The 15857-nt window shown below is 44.9% G+C and overlaps 1 protein-coding gene across 1 annotated transcript in view; it reads left to right on the forward strand.

Moving 5' to 3' along the window:
• Window positions 1–15857, forward strand: part of LOC139272935 (collagen alpha-1(XII) chain-like) — a 317348-nt gene that overhangs the window by 137980 nt on the left and 163511 nt on the right. The window contains exons 23-26 of the mRNA XM_070889065.1: window positions 327–472; window positions 9372–9501; window positions 11992–12131; window positions 14039–14168. Coding sequence (XP_070745166.1) covers window positions 327–472; window positions 9372–9501; window positions 11992–12131; window positions 14039–14168 — 546 coding nt within the window. The remainder of the gene's footprint in view (window positions 1–326; window positions 473–9371; window positions 9502–11991; window positions 12132–14038; window positions 14169–15857) is intronic.

A 15857-nucleotide genomic window follows, 5' to 3' on the forward strand; every position in this document is an offset into this window, starting at 1 on the left:
TGCTCTTCAGGGCTACAGCTGAGGCACATTGCTGGGGCAGAGTAGAGGGAGCTCTACTCTGCATCAAACTGATCAGGAAGTCCTTGACGCTGACACTAGAGAGGCCTCACCCAGAGGCTTGCCACACATGATTTGCGGTCTTTAGACCTCGGAAATCGCGATCTCCTGAAATGCTTTGCCTGGTGGCGCCTATTTAGATAATCAGTCTTGAGGTGCCTGAAAGAGAAGTGCGTTCCATATCCCAGGACTAACACTTTGATGATGACAAAAATAAATGTTTTCTTAATGATTGCTTCATCATAATTTTTCAATCATTTTCTTCACAGTGTCCCTTCCTGCAGTGAGAAACCTAAATGTCTATGACGTTACCCCAACCACGATGAATGTCCGATGGAAGCCAGCCAGCGGAGCCTCGGGCTACATGCTTCTCTACGCACCAATTAACGCTAGCATACCATCTGTAGAGAAAGAGGTATCGGAAAATAGTACCACAAATTACCTGGCTCCTTTTGCACCATCTATCAATTTCCATCTTATTTGTTGAATATTGAATATTGAGAAGACTGAAGCCATTGTTTTCAGTCCCCGCCACAAACTGCGCTCCCTAGCCACTGACTCCATCCCTCTCCTCAACTTCTGTCTGAGGCTGAACCAGACTGTTTGCAACCTTGGTGTCATATTTGCCCCTGAAATGAGCTTTCGACAACAGATCCACAGCATAACTAAGACCGCCTATTTCCACCTCCGTAACATCGCCCGTCTCCGCCCTTGCCTCAGCTGATCCGCTGCTGAAGCCCTCAGCCATGCATTTGTTAACTCTAGACTTGACTATTCCAACGTACTCCTGGCTGACCTCTCACATTCCACCCCAAGCAAACTAGAGCTGAACCAAAACTCAGCTGCCCGTGTCCTAATTCACACCAAGTCCCTCTCACCCATCGTCCCTGTGCTCGTTGACCTACATTGGCTTCCGGTTAAGCAACGCCTTGATTTTAAAATTCTCATCCTTATTTTAAAATCCCTCCATGGCCTCGCCCCATCCCTACCTCTGTAATCTGCTCTAGCCCCACAATGCCCCGAGATGTCTGCCCTCTTGAGCATCCCTGATTATAATCGCTCAACCATTGGTGGCCGTGCCTTCTGTTGCCTAGGTCTCAAGCTCTGGAACTCCCTCCCTAAACCTCTCCACCTCTCTACCTCTCTCTCCTCCTTCAAGACGCTCCTGAAAACCGACCTCTTTGACCAAGCTTTTGGTCACCTGCGCTAATTTCTACTTATGCAGCTCAGTGTCAAATTGTTTATCTCATAATACTCCTGTGAAGCGCCTTGGGACGTTTCACTAACTTAAAGGTGCGATATAAATACAAGTTGTTGTTGTTTTAATTGTCATTCAGGCACCTCTTTGCTCTAACTATGTTACCCAAGAATCCTTATTTTGTTTGTGCATGATGAGAGAGCCAAAGGGACTATTTATTATTTGTTGTCAGGATGTGGGCGTCACTGGCAAAGCCAGTGTTCTTTGCCCATCCCCTAGTTGCCCCTGAGGAGGTGATGGTGGTGGGGCTGGGCCTTCTTTTTCAACTGCAGTGGTTTGATACTGCTGAGTGGCTCACAAGGCCACTTAAGAGGGCACTTAAGAGTCAACCATGTTGGTATGGGAACTGGAGTCAAATATTGGTATGGGAACTGGAGTCAAATATTGGTCCAGACTGGGTAAAAATGGCAGGTTTCCTTCCCTAAAGGACATGAGCAAACCAGTTGGGTTTTTACGACAATCCGACAGCTTCCAAGTTGGGAGTTCACTGGTTTATTAGTCCAGGACTCTGGATTACTAGTCTAGTAATATAACCACTACACAACCCTAGCCCTGACCTTGTACAATGTTCTTCCAAAGCAACTCATTTGATGTTGCCACATCTCTTCAGTAGTTTATTTTTTAAATTCTAAATGTTTCAATTCTGCTTATAAAAATGACATGGCCTCATAGAGCAATTCATTTGTTTGATTAAGTGTTAAGATTCCTGAATAATTGGCTGGTTCTCAAAACTGGCCTGTGGCACATTTGTTGATTGGAAACGTTAGCTTGTATTTAAATGCTTTTGACAAATTGAGACTCGCGGGCTGGACTGAATTACTGGGGTCTTTCTGTGACAGCCGTTGGCAATCAGATACTCTTTTTATCTGTCTGTGCGTGTAACAAATGCCAAAAAATTTACAAGACCAGACGTTGATTGTGGACTTGTCACTGACAGAACTAATCAGTGAAATATTAGTGACACGTAAATGGATTACAGCATTGCCTTAAGATTCAAAGTGGTTGAATAACGATATATCAGCAGGCAGCCTCAAAAGGCCTGCTTCCTGAAAGTTACTGAAAGTTATTTTTCCTTCTTGAACCTCGCCCAAGTCAACATGCTCCGCTCTCCTTGTCTTAATTTCTGAAAGTTCATAAAGAGCACGTGGTCGATTTCTGCGGCACTCCAGCTGGAGAGATGCGAGTGGCTTTTGCTTCATTCTCAACACCAACACGATTGCTCAAGTTCTGAATTTCTGAGACACATGCTGACCTTTGCGGGAAAGGACAGGAAAGAACAAAAGCAAAATCTTTTCCAAGTGGCCTTAAAAAAGAAATGGGTGGAGAGGGAGCGGTCGAGAGCACTGATAAAGAACTTTGTTTGCTAATGGTGGTGGACAAAGAGAACTAAGAAGGAGGAGGAGTCCGCCATGAACATCTCCATCCTCAACTATGGTGGAGCCCAGCACGTGAGTGTAAGAGACAAGAGGGGCCGAAATTGCCCCTCCTGATAAGGTTTCCGGCGGCCACAGGCAGCGCAGAATGGCTGCCGACTCTCCATGAAGGGGCCGCCATTTAGAAATTGCCCTACCTCAGTAGCGTCCGGGACCGCTCCGCCCATTTTCCCGCCGCGGCTTGCATGCGCCGACCCCTTACCGTCTGGTGGGGACCCCCTCGCGAAATTGCCTCTTACCTAAAATTGCCCCGTGGGAGAGGCCCTGGCTTTTGTTGTCGGTACACTCTATGTGAAATAGCGGCACGGCCACCCTTAAAGGGGAGGGTGCACTGCTGTGGCCGCCATGTTATTTTTTTTGTCTGCCGACTGCCAGGTCAGCCCGAAAATTATGCTCCCAGGTTTGGCCGGGCTGCCAATAGGCAGCATGGCACCCCCTCTTGGGTGCCAGGCCGCTGGCCCGGCCGAAACCTTCCCTGGTGGCCCAGTGGAGCTAACTAAAATATCTGCTGAGTTCACAGCAGCCCTCCCCTATAACTGTTGTGACACATCAGCCCTGCACTGATGACTGATCGGGACGGTGGACCTGCTGCGAGGTCACTTCTGCCCCTCACTCGACTGGAACACCGCACCATGGAGAAACAAAAACAAAGTGCGGAATATCTCCGGTATCTCCGCCCCGTCCATGGGGCGGAGAAAAACTTTAAAAAACGGTAGGTGCGCCCCATTTCGGGCGGAGGGAAATTTCTACCCCAAGGCATTCAGCTAAAAGAGCCCAGATCCGACTCGACCTCCGAGGTCCCCACCATTATAGGTACCAGTGTTTACTCCTCATGACATTCTATGGGTATCTCCCGGTTCTAGACCTGTGCATCAGAGCTAGCTGCTACCTGTTCTAAGCTGTTCCAATACAGCAATGGACACTGGCAGTGTGGAAGATTGCCCAGGTATACCTTATCCATAAAAAACACAATAAATTTAATTCGGCCTATTACCATCCTATCAGCCTCCTCCTAATCATCAGTAAAGTGATAGAAGGCGTTGTCTCTGCCAGCATCAAGTGACACACATCACCATAGCCTGCTCATTGATGCTCAGTTTGAGTTCTGCCGAAATCACTCGGCGCCACGCCTCGATCCAGACATGGTCAGGCAAACTGAATGCCAGAGTAGAAGAGGGAGGACATGTCCTCAACCTCAAGATAGCATTCTACCGAGGGTGCACCAAAGTGCCCTGGCAAAACTGACATCAATAGTGGACAAAGGGAAATCCTTCCAGTGGCTCCAAGGTCATACTTGATAGGAAGACAGGTGATTGTGCCAATCATCTCAGCCCCAGGACATCACTGCAAGAATTTCTCAGGGACCATCCATCTTGAGCTGTTTCCCCACTATTATAAGGTCAGAGGTGGGGCTGTTCACTAATGATTCAGTTCAATTCTCCAACTCCTCCGATAACGAAGCAGCCCAATCCAGACTACATCAGGACCTGGATAACATCCAGCCTTGTGCTGAAAAGTGGCAGGAAACATTCGCACCACACAGGTTTCAGTTAATGACCACCTCAAACAAGAGAAAGCCCAGCAATCTCCCCTTGAGCTTGAACTGCACCACCATTACCGAGTATCCCATCAACAACATCTTGGGGGAACCACTGACCAGAGGATGAACTGGACCAGCCATCATTCATTATCTGTATCTACAGCAACAACAACTTGTATTTATATAGCATCCTTAACATAGTAAAACATCCCAAGGAGCTTCACAGGAGTGTTATAAGACAATAAAATAAATTTCACACCGAGCCACATAAGAGGAAATTAGGGCAGGTGATCAAAGAGGTAGGTTTTAAGAAGCGCCTTGAATGAGGAAGAGAGGCAGAGAGGTTTAGGAAGGGAGGTCCAGAACTTAGGGCCCAAGCAGCTGAAGGCTCGGCCATCAATGGTTGAGCGATTATAATCAGGGATGCTCAAAAGGGCAGATTTAGAGGAGCGCAGCTAACTAGGGGGGTTGTGAGGCTGAAGGAGATTATAGAGATAGGGAGGGGCGAGGCCATAGATGGATTTGTAAACAAGGATGAGAATTTTGAAATAAAGGCGTTGCTTAACCGGGAGCCAATGTAGGTCAACGAGCACAGGTGTGATGGGTGAGCGGGACTTGGTGCGGGTTAGGACCTGGCTCAAGTCGGGAGTGTGACGAGATACTCACTCTTTGTCTGGATGGGTGGAACCACGACAACATTCAAAAAGTTCCACACTGCTGAGAAAAAAGTGCACCTGTCACCAACCACTATCATACTGTGGTTGGAATATATATGTGCAATCTATAGGAGTCACTGCAGCAACTCACAAAGTTTACTTACTCTCCTGCACCCTCTCCCACCAACAAGAATAGTAGCAATATCATGGGCACACCGTCACCTTCTAGTTCATTTCTAGATCACACACCATCCTGACATGGACATATGTAGCCATTCCCTCACCATCATTGAGTCAATGTCCTGGAATTCCCTACCTAACACCATAAGGACCGCAACGATTCAAGAAGAAGGTTCATGAAGAACAAAATCTTCTCAGCCTAACTAGGGATGGACAATAAATGAGGACATCCCATTGTCGCTCATATCCTGAGAACAAATTATTAAAAATATCCAGCACTGGAATAAGTAAATGGTTCAAGTGTCAGCCTTAGCTCAGAGATATTGATGGGGAATGGTAGCATAGTGGTTATGTTACTTTGTGAGTAGATGCTTGAGTTCAAATCCCACCGTAGCAGCTGGGAATTTTAGTTCTGTTAATTTGACAACAGCAACTTGTATTTATATAGTGCTTTGGGACTTAATATTAAGTTAAAGGTGATTCATAGGAGTATTATAGACAAAATAATTACACCGAGCCACATAAGGAGAAATTACGGCAGATGACCAAAATCTTGGTCAAAGAGGTACGTTTTAAGGAGTGTCTTAAAGGAGGACAGGTCCATGGCACAGCCCTGGACAACGTGGACCATTTCCCATACCTCGGGAGCCTCTTATCAACAAGAGCAGACATTGACGACGGGATTCAACACCGCCTCCAGTGCGCCAGTGCAACCTTTGGCCGCCTGAGGAAAAGAGTGTTTGAAGACCAGGCCCTCAAATCTGCCACCAAGCTCATGGTCGACAGGGCTGTAGTAATAACCATCCTCCTGTAATGCTCAGAGACATGGACCATGTACAGCAGACACCTCAAGTCGCTGGAGAAATACCACCAACGATGTCTCTGCAAGATCCTATAAATCCCCCGGGAGGACAGACGCACTAACGTTAGCGTCCTCGACCCAGCATTGAAGCACTGACCACACTTGATCAGCTCCGCTGGGCAGGCCACATTGTTCGCATGCCAGACACAAGACTCCCAAAGCAAGCGCTCTACTCGGAACTCCTTCACGGCAAACGAGCCAAAGGGGGCAGAGGAAACATTACAAAGCCTCCCTGATAAAGTGAAACATCCCCATGACACCTGGGAGTCCCTAGCCAAAGACTGCCCTAAGTGGAGGAAGTGCACCCGGGAGGGCGTTGAGCACCCCGAGTCTCATCGCCGAGAGCGTGCAGAAATCAAGTGCAGGCAGCAGAAAGAACATGCGGCAAACCTGTCCCACCCACCCTTTCCCTCAACGACTATCTGTTCCACCTGTGACAGGGACTGTAGTTCTCGTATTGGACTGTTCAGCCACCTAAGGACTCATTTTTAGAGTGGAAGCAAGTCTTCCTCGATTCCGAGGGACTACCTATGATGATGATGATAAAGGAGGAAAGAGAGATGGAGAGGTTTAGAGAGGGAATTCCAGAGCTTAGGGCCTATTATAATCGGGGTGCTCAAGAGGGCAGAATTAGAGGAGCGCAGATTGTGGGGGTTGTGGGACTGAAAGAGATTACAGAGCTAGGGAGGGGCGAGGCCATGGAGGGATTTGAAACAAGGATGAGAATTTTGAAATCGAGGCGTTGCTAATGTATGTCAATGAGCACGGGGTGATGGGTGAACAGGACTTACATAAGAACATAAGAAATAGGAGCAGGAGTAGGCCATACGGCCCCTCGAGCCTGCCCCGCCATTCAATAAGATCATGGCTGATCTGATCATGGACTCAGCTCCACTTCCCCACCCGCTCCCCATAACCTCTTATTCCCTTATCGTTTAAGAAACTGTCTATTTCTGTCTTAAATTTATTCAATATCCCAGTTTCCACAGCTCTCTGAGGCAGCGAATTCCACGGATTAACAATCCTCTGAGAGAGGAAATTTCTCCTTATCTCTGTTTTAAATGGGCGGCCCCTTATTCTAAGATTATGCCCTCTAGTTCTAGTCTCTCCCATCAGTGGAAACATCCTCTCTGCATCCACCTTGTCAAGCCCCCTCATAATCTTGTACGTTTCAATCACCTCTCATTCTTCTGAATTCCAATGAGTAGAGGCCCAAGCTACTCAACCTTTCCTCATAAGTCAACCTCCTCATCCCTGGCCTGCTGCTACTACTTTAATAATGGACTCCAACATTTTCCCATTGACAGATGTTAGGCTGACTGGTCTATAGTTTCCTGCTTTCTGCCATCTAGTATTCTTTGTGTGTTTGTGATGTTGTAGAGAATATACCACAGGGGCGCTACATTTGCGGTTTTCCAATCCGCTGGAAACTTGGTGCAAATTAGGATACGGACAGCCGAGTTTTGGATCACCTCAAATAAATCTGGAATAAAAAGCTTGTATCAGTAATGGTGACCATGAAATTCCTAGATTGTCGTAAAAAACATCTGGTTCACCAGTGTCCTTTAGGGAAGGAAATCTGCTGCCCTCTGAAATGGCCCAGCAAGCCACTCAGTTGTATTCAAGTAGGTGTCTCACCACCACCATCTTCTCAAGGGCAATTAGGGATGGACAATAAATGCTATCCTTGCCAACAATGCCCACATCCCATGAATTAATTTAAAATTAAATGGCCTCAGCCTTTACTCTTTACCCAGCTCTCTGATCCACCTGCCCACTTCAGTTCTGACTACCATGCTCAAATCATCTCACTAAAACAACACACTTGATGCTATTATTTTAAGATGTGTTATTTTTGAAGCAAACCTGAATTTGCTACTGATTCTTTTTACTCAGGACAATCAATGATTTAAGAAGGGCCCTTGATATGAAACATTAATCTTTGAGGAAATACTCAAGTACCAGATAAGAAGTCATTTCACTTCCAATAAGCTGACACCAATAAGTCTTGCACTTAAAAGTCATTGCAGAGGCAGCCAAAAATAAGACTATTACATCTATCAACCATCCCCTTTGCTATCTAATGCCTTTTCAGCACACAATGAGTTTACTGATAGTTTTATACATAATGGTAGAAAGAGAAAGAAGTTGGATTTTGATTGTGAAAATGTTCAACAATCGCTTAGTTTGAGTGGGGATTAGTGTTTTGTTAGCTATGGGCAGTGAGTAATGTCACTGCCAATGAAACACGAGCCCTAGCTTGAGCCCCGTAATCTTTCATCCTGTATTATAAAACATCCGACCAGTTTCATTCACCGCCTGCATTACATCACATCCACTTTTATTGCTCAGACACTCACATTGTAGTAACTGCTCTTCAAGAGTTTTATGCCTATAAATATTTTTCAGCTTAAATCATTTTTTTTGCTCATATCTCTTGCGAAAAAAAAAATATATACTGAGTGGGCTCATTAAACCTTAGCCCAGCTCCAATAAAATAGTTACTGAGTGGCCAAGGCGTCACAGACAGATCCTGTGCAGCACACAACTGGCTCTTGTGCTCCAACTTTGCTTTGGCATGTATCTCACTAGGGAAAGGCAGTGCCTTCAAAGGAATATAGAGGGCAGGAATATAGAGGGTTAATTAGAACATAAGACATAAGAAATAGGAGCAGGAGTAGGCCATTTGGCTCCTCGTGCCTGATCCGCCATTCAATAAGATCATGGCTGATCTGATCCTGTCCTTCTCTGAACTGCCTCCACTGCAATGTTCATCAACATAATTTGGAGATTTATGCCTTGGACTCTTAAGAACTGTTGAGTAACAATCTGTGGGAGGACTCCTTCATCCCTGTACTGTCAGTCTTGGCTCAGTTGGTAGCACTCTAACCTGAGTCAGAAGGGTTGAGGGTTCAAGTCCATACTCCAGAGACCTGAGCACGTAATCCAGGCTGACAGTCCCAGTGCCAGTACTGAGGGAGTGCTGCACTGTCAGAGGGCCCGTCTCTCAAAAGAGGCATTGAAATGAGGCCCCGTCTGCCCCCTCAGATGGATGCAAAAGATCCCATGGCACTATTTCGAAAAGGAGCACAGAGTTCTCCTCAGTATCCTCGCCAATATTTATCCCTTAACAGATGATCTGGTCCCAAAGTGCTTCACAAACAATGAAGTACTTTTGGAGTGTAGTCACTGTTGTAATGTGGGAAATATGGCAGCCATAGTCAAATTTATGCACAGCAAGACCAGTATGATAGAAGGTCATTTAATTGTCATACGATTGAGTTAACCCTGATTAAAAGTGATTTTTGTAGCAATGCAGTTCTTTTTTTATCTTAATATATATATATATATATATTTTACAAATGATTTATATTTTCTCTTGCAGTTGAAAGTTGGCCCTGATGTCACTGATGTAAAGCTGGTGGAATTATTTCCCAATACTGAGTACACTCTTACAATCCATGCCATGTATGGTGACGTCCCCAGTGATCCCCTGAGTGCACAAGAAGTTACTCGTAAGGCATTTTTATTACGCAGTCTCAGAAACCTGCAGAATTTATTTCACTTCTGTATTTGTCTTTCAATTTGATGAAAAAAAACCCGAGAGAAGGTTTGATAATCAAGCGGTTGAATCCATGGCGTGTGATATAAGGAGCAAAGGGGTGAAACTATTTATTTGAAATTCCAGCCTCTCCCTTTTTAACAAAGGAGTTAATCCACTTCAAATGTTAAGATACCAGATAGAGGAATTTCACACGGGAGGTGAGAGCAGGAAGTTACAAAGGCACAGATTAAGTGACTGGGAAAAATTGTGGCCGATGGAAACATAGACATAGAAACATAGAAAATAGAAGCAGAAGTAGGCCATTCGGTCCTTCGAGTCTGCACCGCCATTCAACATGATCATGGCTGATCCTCTATCTCAACGCCATATTTGCTCATTTTCCCCATACCTCTTGATGCCTTTTGTGTCTAGAAATCTATCTATCTCCCTCTTAAATATATTCAGTAACTTGGCCCCCACAGCCTTCTGTGGTAGAGAATTCCACAGGTTCACCAACCTCTGTGTGAAAAAATGTTTCCTCATCACAGTCCTAAATTTCCTACTCCGTATCCTGAGACTGTGATCCCTTGTTCTAGACTTCCCAGCCAGGGGAAACAGCAGCCATACCTCATGGTTTTTCAACTCTATCTGCCGTTTAGAATTCAATTTTTAATTTGGATACTTTGTTTTTGTTTTAGTATTAAAATAATAAAACCATTCCTGGCATTTTAGCAACTTTGTCATTGTAATAATATGAATGGTCTTTTCAGTGTCACAAGCTGGCTAGCCCAGGGATCCAGCTGTTCCCTTGGATCGAATGGTCGCCTGAGGGTGAAAGCACCATTTGCTGGTTGTCCCGAATATTATCCAAGAACGTGAAACTTGTAGCTGAAAACTGACGGCCTGAACACCAGAATTAGATTCATATAAGAAAATGTTAAACGATATTAACGGCAGAATGTCTGCACTCCACATATTCAAATCACAGAATTATACGACAAATCGCGGTGTCCTTTTGAAACTTGTTGCTTTGCTGTAGTGACGAGAAGCTGTATCGTGATTCACAGGCTGCGCCTAAACTCTGCCACTAGGCTGTTCGCTGGAGAAACACCACCAATGATGTCTCCGCAAGATCCCGCAAATCCTCTGGGAGGACAGACGCACCAACGTTAGCGTCCTCGACCAGGCCAACATCCCCAGCATCGAAGCACCAACCACACTCGACCAATGTTGGGGAAGTGTGAGGCCATCCGCTGTGCATCCGAGGAAAACAAATTGGAAATTTTTCTAAATGGCGAGAGACTAGGAGGGAGAAATTAGGCTATTTTGCGCAAATGACTTTGTGACCCGGCGTGGCGCTGTTAATGACTTCCGCTAAATTCAGCGGCAGTTTAGTGGCGGCACTATGGCATTCTGCGCCCGGAGATCGTGAGGTCATCGCCATGCGCATCGCCCCGTTAGCCCCCCAGCCCCTAAATTGGGTTTCTCCCCCTGCAGATGTGCCAGGTGATAAAAGTGACAGCTTCAGGGCACGCAAATCAGGCGGCTGGCCGCTCCTGGGGCGGAAATTAAAGGGGATGTTGCTGACTGCAGAAAATAAATCTCACTTTTTTGTTGCCACTCCTGATGCAGTTTGTTTGCGGGTACGTAGCCACTGACTTCTTCTCTGTCAGAGTATGCAGCATGGGCCCTTCCCTTTAATTGAGGGACAGGCCCCTCGGACGTAGCACTGCTGAGACGTGCATCCCGTTATCGCCCCAGAAAGAAAGGAAGCTTGATTTAGCGCTCCACTTTTTTTCGGGGGCAGTAACCCGAATTTATCGAGAGGGTCGAGACTTGTGAAACTGCCGCTAAGTCTCACGTCTCCCGACTGTTGTCACCCTCAAACGGGGCGATAGCGAATTTCTAGGCCTAGAAACTGTAGAGGCGCAAAGGGATTTGGGTGTTTACGTACACAAATCACTAGTAGCCAGTGCACAGGTACAAACAGTCATTAAAAAACGTGGAATGTTGGCCTTTATCACAAGGGGGCTATTAGATGTGTATTCTGTTGCGAATCACAGGTTGGATCCAGGCAAGCCTGGAAAATTCTTTTTTCTTGTGTTGGAATTCTTTGTAACGTTTCAGATTAGAGAAAGTACTTCACTCTGACAGATGAAAAGGTGGGAAAACGAAAAAGAAATGTGACTATGTAAAAGATTATTGCGAAGGAGCTGATGGCAGCCTGCGGTATCCGTGTTTTCTGACCGACTCCATTCCTGCACGGACACTTAACGCCTGGTTTAACGCTTGCATAAAAAAGATATGTCCAGAGGAATTTAAACTCATGCTGACCGGAGAAAATGTACCTATGATACATCTCGTCTAGTGTCAGTTTTCAATTTTCTGTTGCTTAATTCGTGGAATTGTGTCACCTGAGTTTTTTCATTGACCTTTGTCTTATTTGATTCTGTCTCCACAGTACCTCTGGGTGGACCCAGGAACATCCGGTTTTCCGATGTTACTCACAGTAACATAAGGACCCACTGGGATCCTGCACCAGGCAGGGTCCAGAAATATTTGATTAGATATGCCGAAGTGGGTGATGAGATCGTCAAGGAGGTGAGGTCACACATGTGGTGTTGCAGTAGTAACAACGTGGGCAACGAATATATTTGAGCCCCTTTTACAGTCCAGCTCCTTTTGTTTTCCCCCTTATTTACCCAGAGTGATTCACCATCTTTCCTCTTGAATCACTCTGGGATATAAAGGGGCCATTTCTTCCAGTGCCTCACCCAAGTGTTCGACCTTCATGTGTAAGCTTAGATACATGGGCATCACAATGCGATCCTAACCTCACTCTCCATGCAGACACACGAATTTAATCTCTGTTAATCTGGATCATATTGCTCAGATTGCATGTCAGGGCCGTTTTAACGAGCTACTGGCCAGAGCAATTGTTAGCTTAATGACCCTAAACCTCTCCGCCTCTCTTTAATTTACAGAGGGATTCAGGGGGTATCAGCAAGAGGTCAGATCCACCATCCTGCAGACAGGTAGCTTCCCAGTAGATGTGCTCCAAGTGGGTCGGTCACATTAATATAAATGACAAATTACAGTTTGAACTATGAGCAAAGCATCATCCAATTATATTTTAAATTCCTTTTAGACAGTAATCATTCCACTTAAAATAAATACTCTCATTCATCGGGATGTGGGCATCACTGGCAGGGCCAGCATTTACTGCCCATCCCTAGTTGCCCTGACAAGGTGGTGGTGAACCTTCATCCTGAACTGTCTGTAGCGGTTTGACACAACTGAATGTCTTGCTGGGCCAATTCAGACAGGCAGTTAAAAGTCAACCACGTTGGTGTGGGACTGGAGTCACATATGGGCAGGCAGGAATCCTTCCCGAAAGGTTATTGGTGAAGTTGGGTTTTTAACGACAGTACAGCAGCGCCATGGTCACTTTTACCATTATCAGCTTTTTATTTCCAGATTCTGTAAACTGAATTCAAATTCTCAAACTGCCCAAGGTGGTTTGGATTATTAGTCCAGGCTTCTGGAGAATTTGAATCCAGATTTAAAAAAAGAATCTAACGCCTACATTCTGAATGAAAAATAATTAAAAAGACCGACACTTGCCCTGAGAAGATGGTTGTGGGCCTTCTTCTTGAACCACTGATAGCGGTTTGATACTAAAGAGTGCCTTGCCAGGCCATTTCAGGGGGCAGTTAAGAGTCAAACCACAAGCTGTAAAACAAAACTCAAAATTACATATTGTCACCAAGGACCACCAACTTGGGTGAATTAGGGTGCGGAACTAGAGGGCACAGTCTCAGGATAAGGGGTCGGTCATTTAACACTGAGATGAGGAGAAATTTATTCACTCAAATATTTGGAATTTTCTACCCCAAAGGGCTGTGGAATCTGAGTCATTGATTATATTGAAGGCTGAGATTGATAGATTTTTGTACTCGAGGGGAATCAAGTGATATGGGGATCGGACGGCAAAGTGTTGAGGTCGAAAGACTAGGAGTAGACTTGATGGGCCGAATGGCCTCCTTCTCTGCTATACTCTATTGTTCTATCAGCCATGATCTTATTGAATGGCGGAGCAGGCTTGAGGGGGCATTTGGCTGACTCCTGCTCCTAATTCATATGTTCTTATGGGAACGCCGTCAGATCAGTTTAAAATATAACAATGACAGAGAGAAAGCGAATCTAGAAAAACATGAGTCAAGCCAGACAAAAGAACATAAATTAAATTTAAAACAAATCTTAGACAAATTTGTAACAAGATATTTGAAAGTTATTACCAAGTAATGCAATGGAATCAGCTACTATAGCATATTGTTATAGTACAATAATAGTTCTATTGACTGGGTGAGTTTGGGTACTTGGGGAAGTGGGGCAGTGGGATGACCTTTCGTATCCTTGATATTTTCTCATGTTCTTATTATATTTTAGTCAAAATTTACTTCCTTTTCCAAGCAAGTGCAAACACTACTCTATCTTTAACCTACTAGCTGGAAGTATCGGGCAGCGATACCTCTGTGCCATTAACGGGCCTTGTGTCCCAGACGGAGTATGAAGTTGCGGTTACTGCAGTGTACAATGATGGCCCCTCAGCGCCTTTGATTGGAAGAGAAAACACTCGTAAGTAAGATGTTTAGTCAAGTGCTGAAGTATTTTATTTCACCCGTAATACACCTCATAACTTCAGTTAGGTGGAGAGATGAGAGAAACTAGGATTGTTTTTCTTCGGGCAGAGACAGTTAAGAGGAGATTTAATAGAGGTGTTCAAAATCATGAAGGATTTTGATGGTGCAGATAGGGAGAAACTGGTCCCAGTGACAGGAGGGTGGGTAACCAGCAGATACAGATTTAAAATAATTGGATAAAGAATCAGGGGGATGATGAGAATTTTTTGCTTAGTGAGTTGTTGTGATCTGGAATGCGTTGCCTGAAAGGGCGGTGGAAGCAGATTCTATAGTAGTTTTTAAAAGGGAATTGGATAAATACTTGATGGGGAAAACATTTATAGGGCTATGGGGAAGGAGCAGGGGCAATGGGCCTAATTGGATAGCTCTTTCAAAGAGCCGGCACAGGCATGATGGGCTGAATGTATATTATTCTATCATGGACTTACCACCATGAAAAAAATAATTGTACAGTGCTCTTAAAAGTTTTACAGTCCTCAAGCACTCTTTTCCACTATCGACTTAGTTTCCCTCAGAAGGTTAGTGGCCCCGTGAATCAGTTCCTCCCCTCTGTGAGTCTGCCTCACGGGTTCAGCAAATAATGATCTGCTCAGGTTAGATGCAGCAGATGAAGTTCTGATCTGCAACTGTAACCCACTGCAACTAATGCTTAAGATTTAAATTGGGTGCCCGAAATCTCTAAATGTTCCATTTTCCCAGTGCGAACATCCCTTTTTTTTTATTAGTTCACGGGATGTGGGCATTGCCGGCAAGGCCAGCATTTATTGCCCAATCCCTAATTGCCCTTGGTGGTGGTGAACCGCCATTTCAGAGGGCAGTAAAGAGTCAACCACATTGCTGTGGGTCTGGAGTCACATATAGGCTGGAACGGGTATGGACGGCAGATTTGCTTCCCTAAAGGACATTAGTGAACCAGGTGGGTTTTTATGTCAATCCGGTAGTTTCATGGTCACCATTACTAATACTAGCTTTTTATTCCAGATTTTTAAAAAATTAACTGAATTTAAATTCCCCAGCTGCTTATTTTGAGGTGTGCAAAAAAAGTTGAAACGAAGAAAATATTTTCATGAAACACAATTCTCTACCTAACCAAACCCGTAGCTTTTGCCACCAGGGAAATGAAAATATTCTGAGCAATGCTTTGCAGAGTAAATGTATGATGTGTGTGACATTGTGTCTATCCCAGTAGAGTTCTAAAAGTAATAAAGATGTCAACATGCAATTTTGGTACTCGTCCAGATGCGTGGTGATATAAATTTCAATACAGCTTGGAAACATAGTGTAAGATGGAAACCAGAACCAGTCCCCAAAAGGCTTGCCAGACACTGCAAAACATCAAAGCAGGACATGAAAGGCAACAGTTAATTGGATATGAAGTACTGGAACCGGGCAGAGATGTGTAGTGAAACCTCTACTACACAGGAGGAGAGTTGTCCCAGATTGTTGAGTGCAGTGGAATCATAAATCGTTCTCTTCAAATGTTCGCACATTTTAGAGATTGTAATTAGAGAAGATAGTTCTGCTGCTTATGATGCTACCAGCACGCAGCAATGTGGATATCAACCCTCATTGTGGTTAGTTTTGTGTATGTGCTTTTTCCTAGATCTCTCTGCCTATTCTGTCC

Source organism: Pristiophorus japonicus, chromosome 9 (assembly GCF_044704955.1).
Source record: "Pristiophorus japonicus isolate sPriJap1 chromosome 9, sPriJap1.hap1, whole genome shotgun sequence".
NCBI classification, from domain to species: domain Eukaryota; kingdom Metazoa; phylum Chordata; class Chondrichthyes; family Pristiophoridae; genus Pristiophorus; species Pristiophorus japonicus.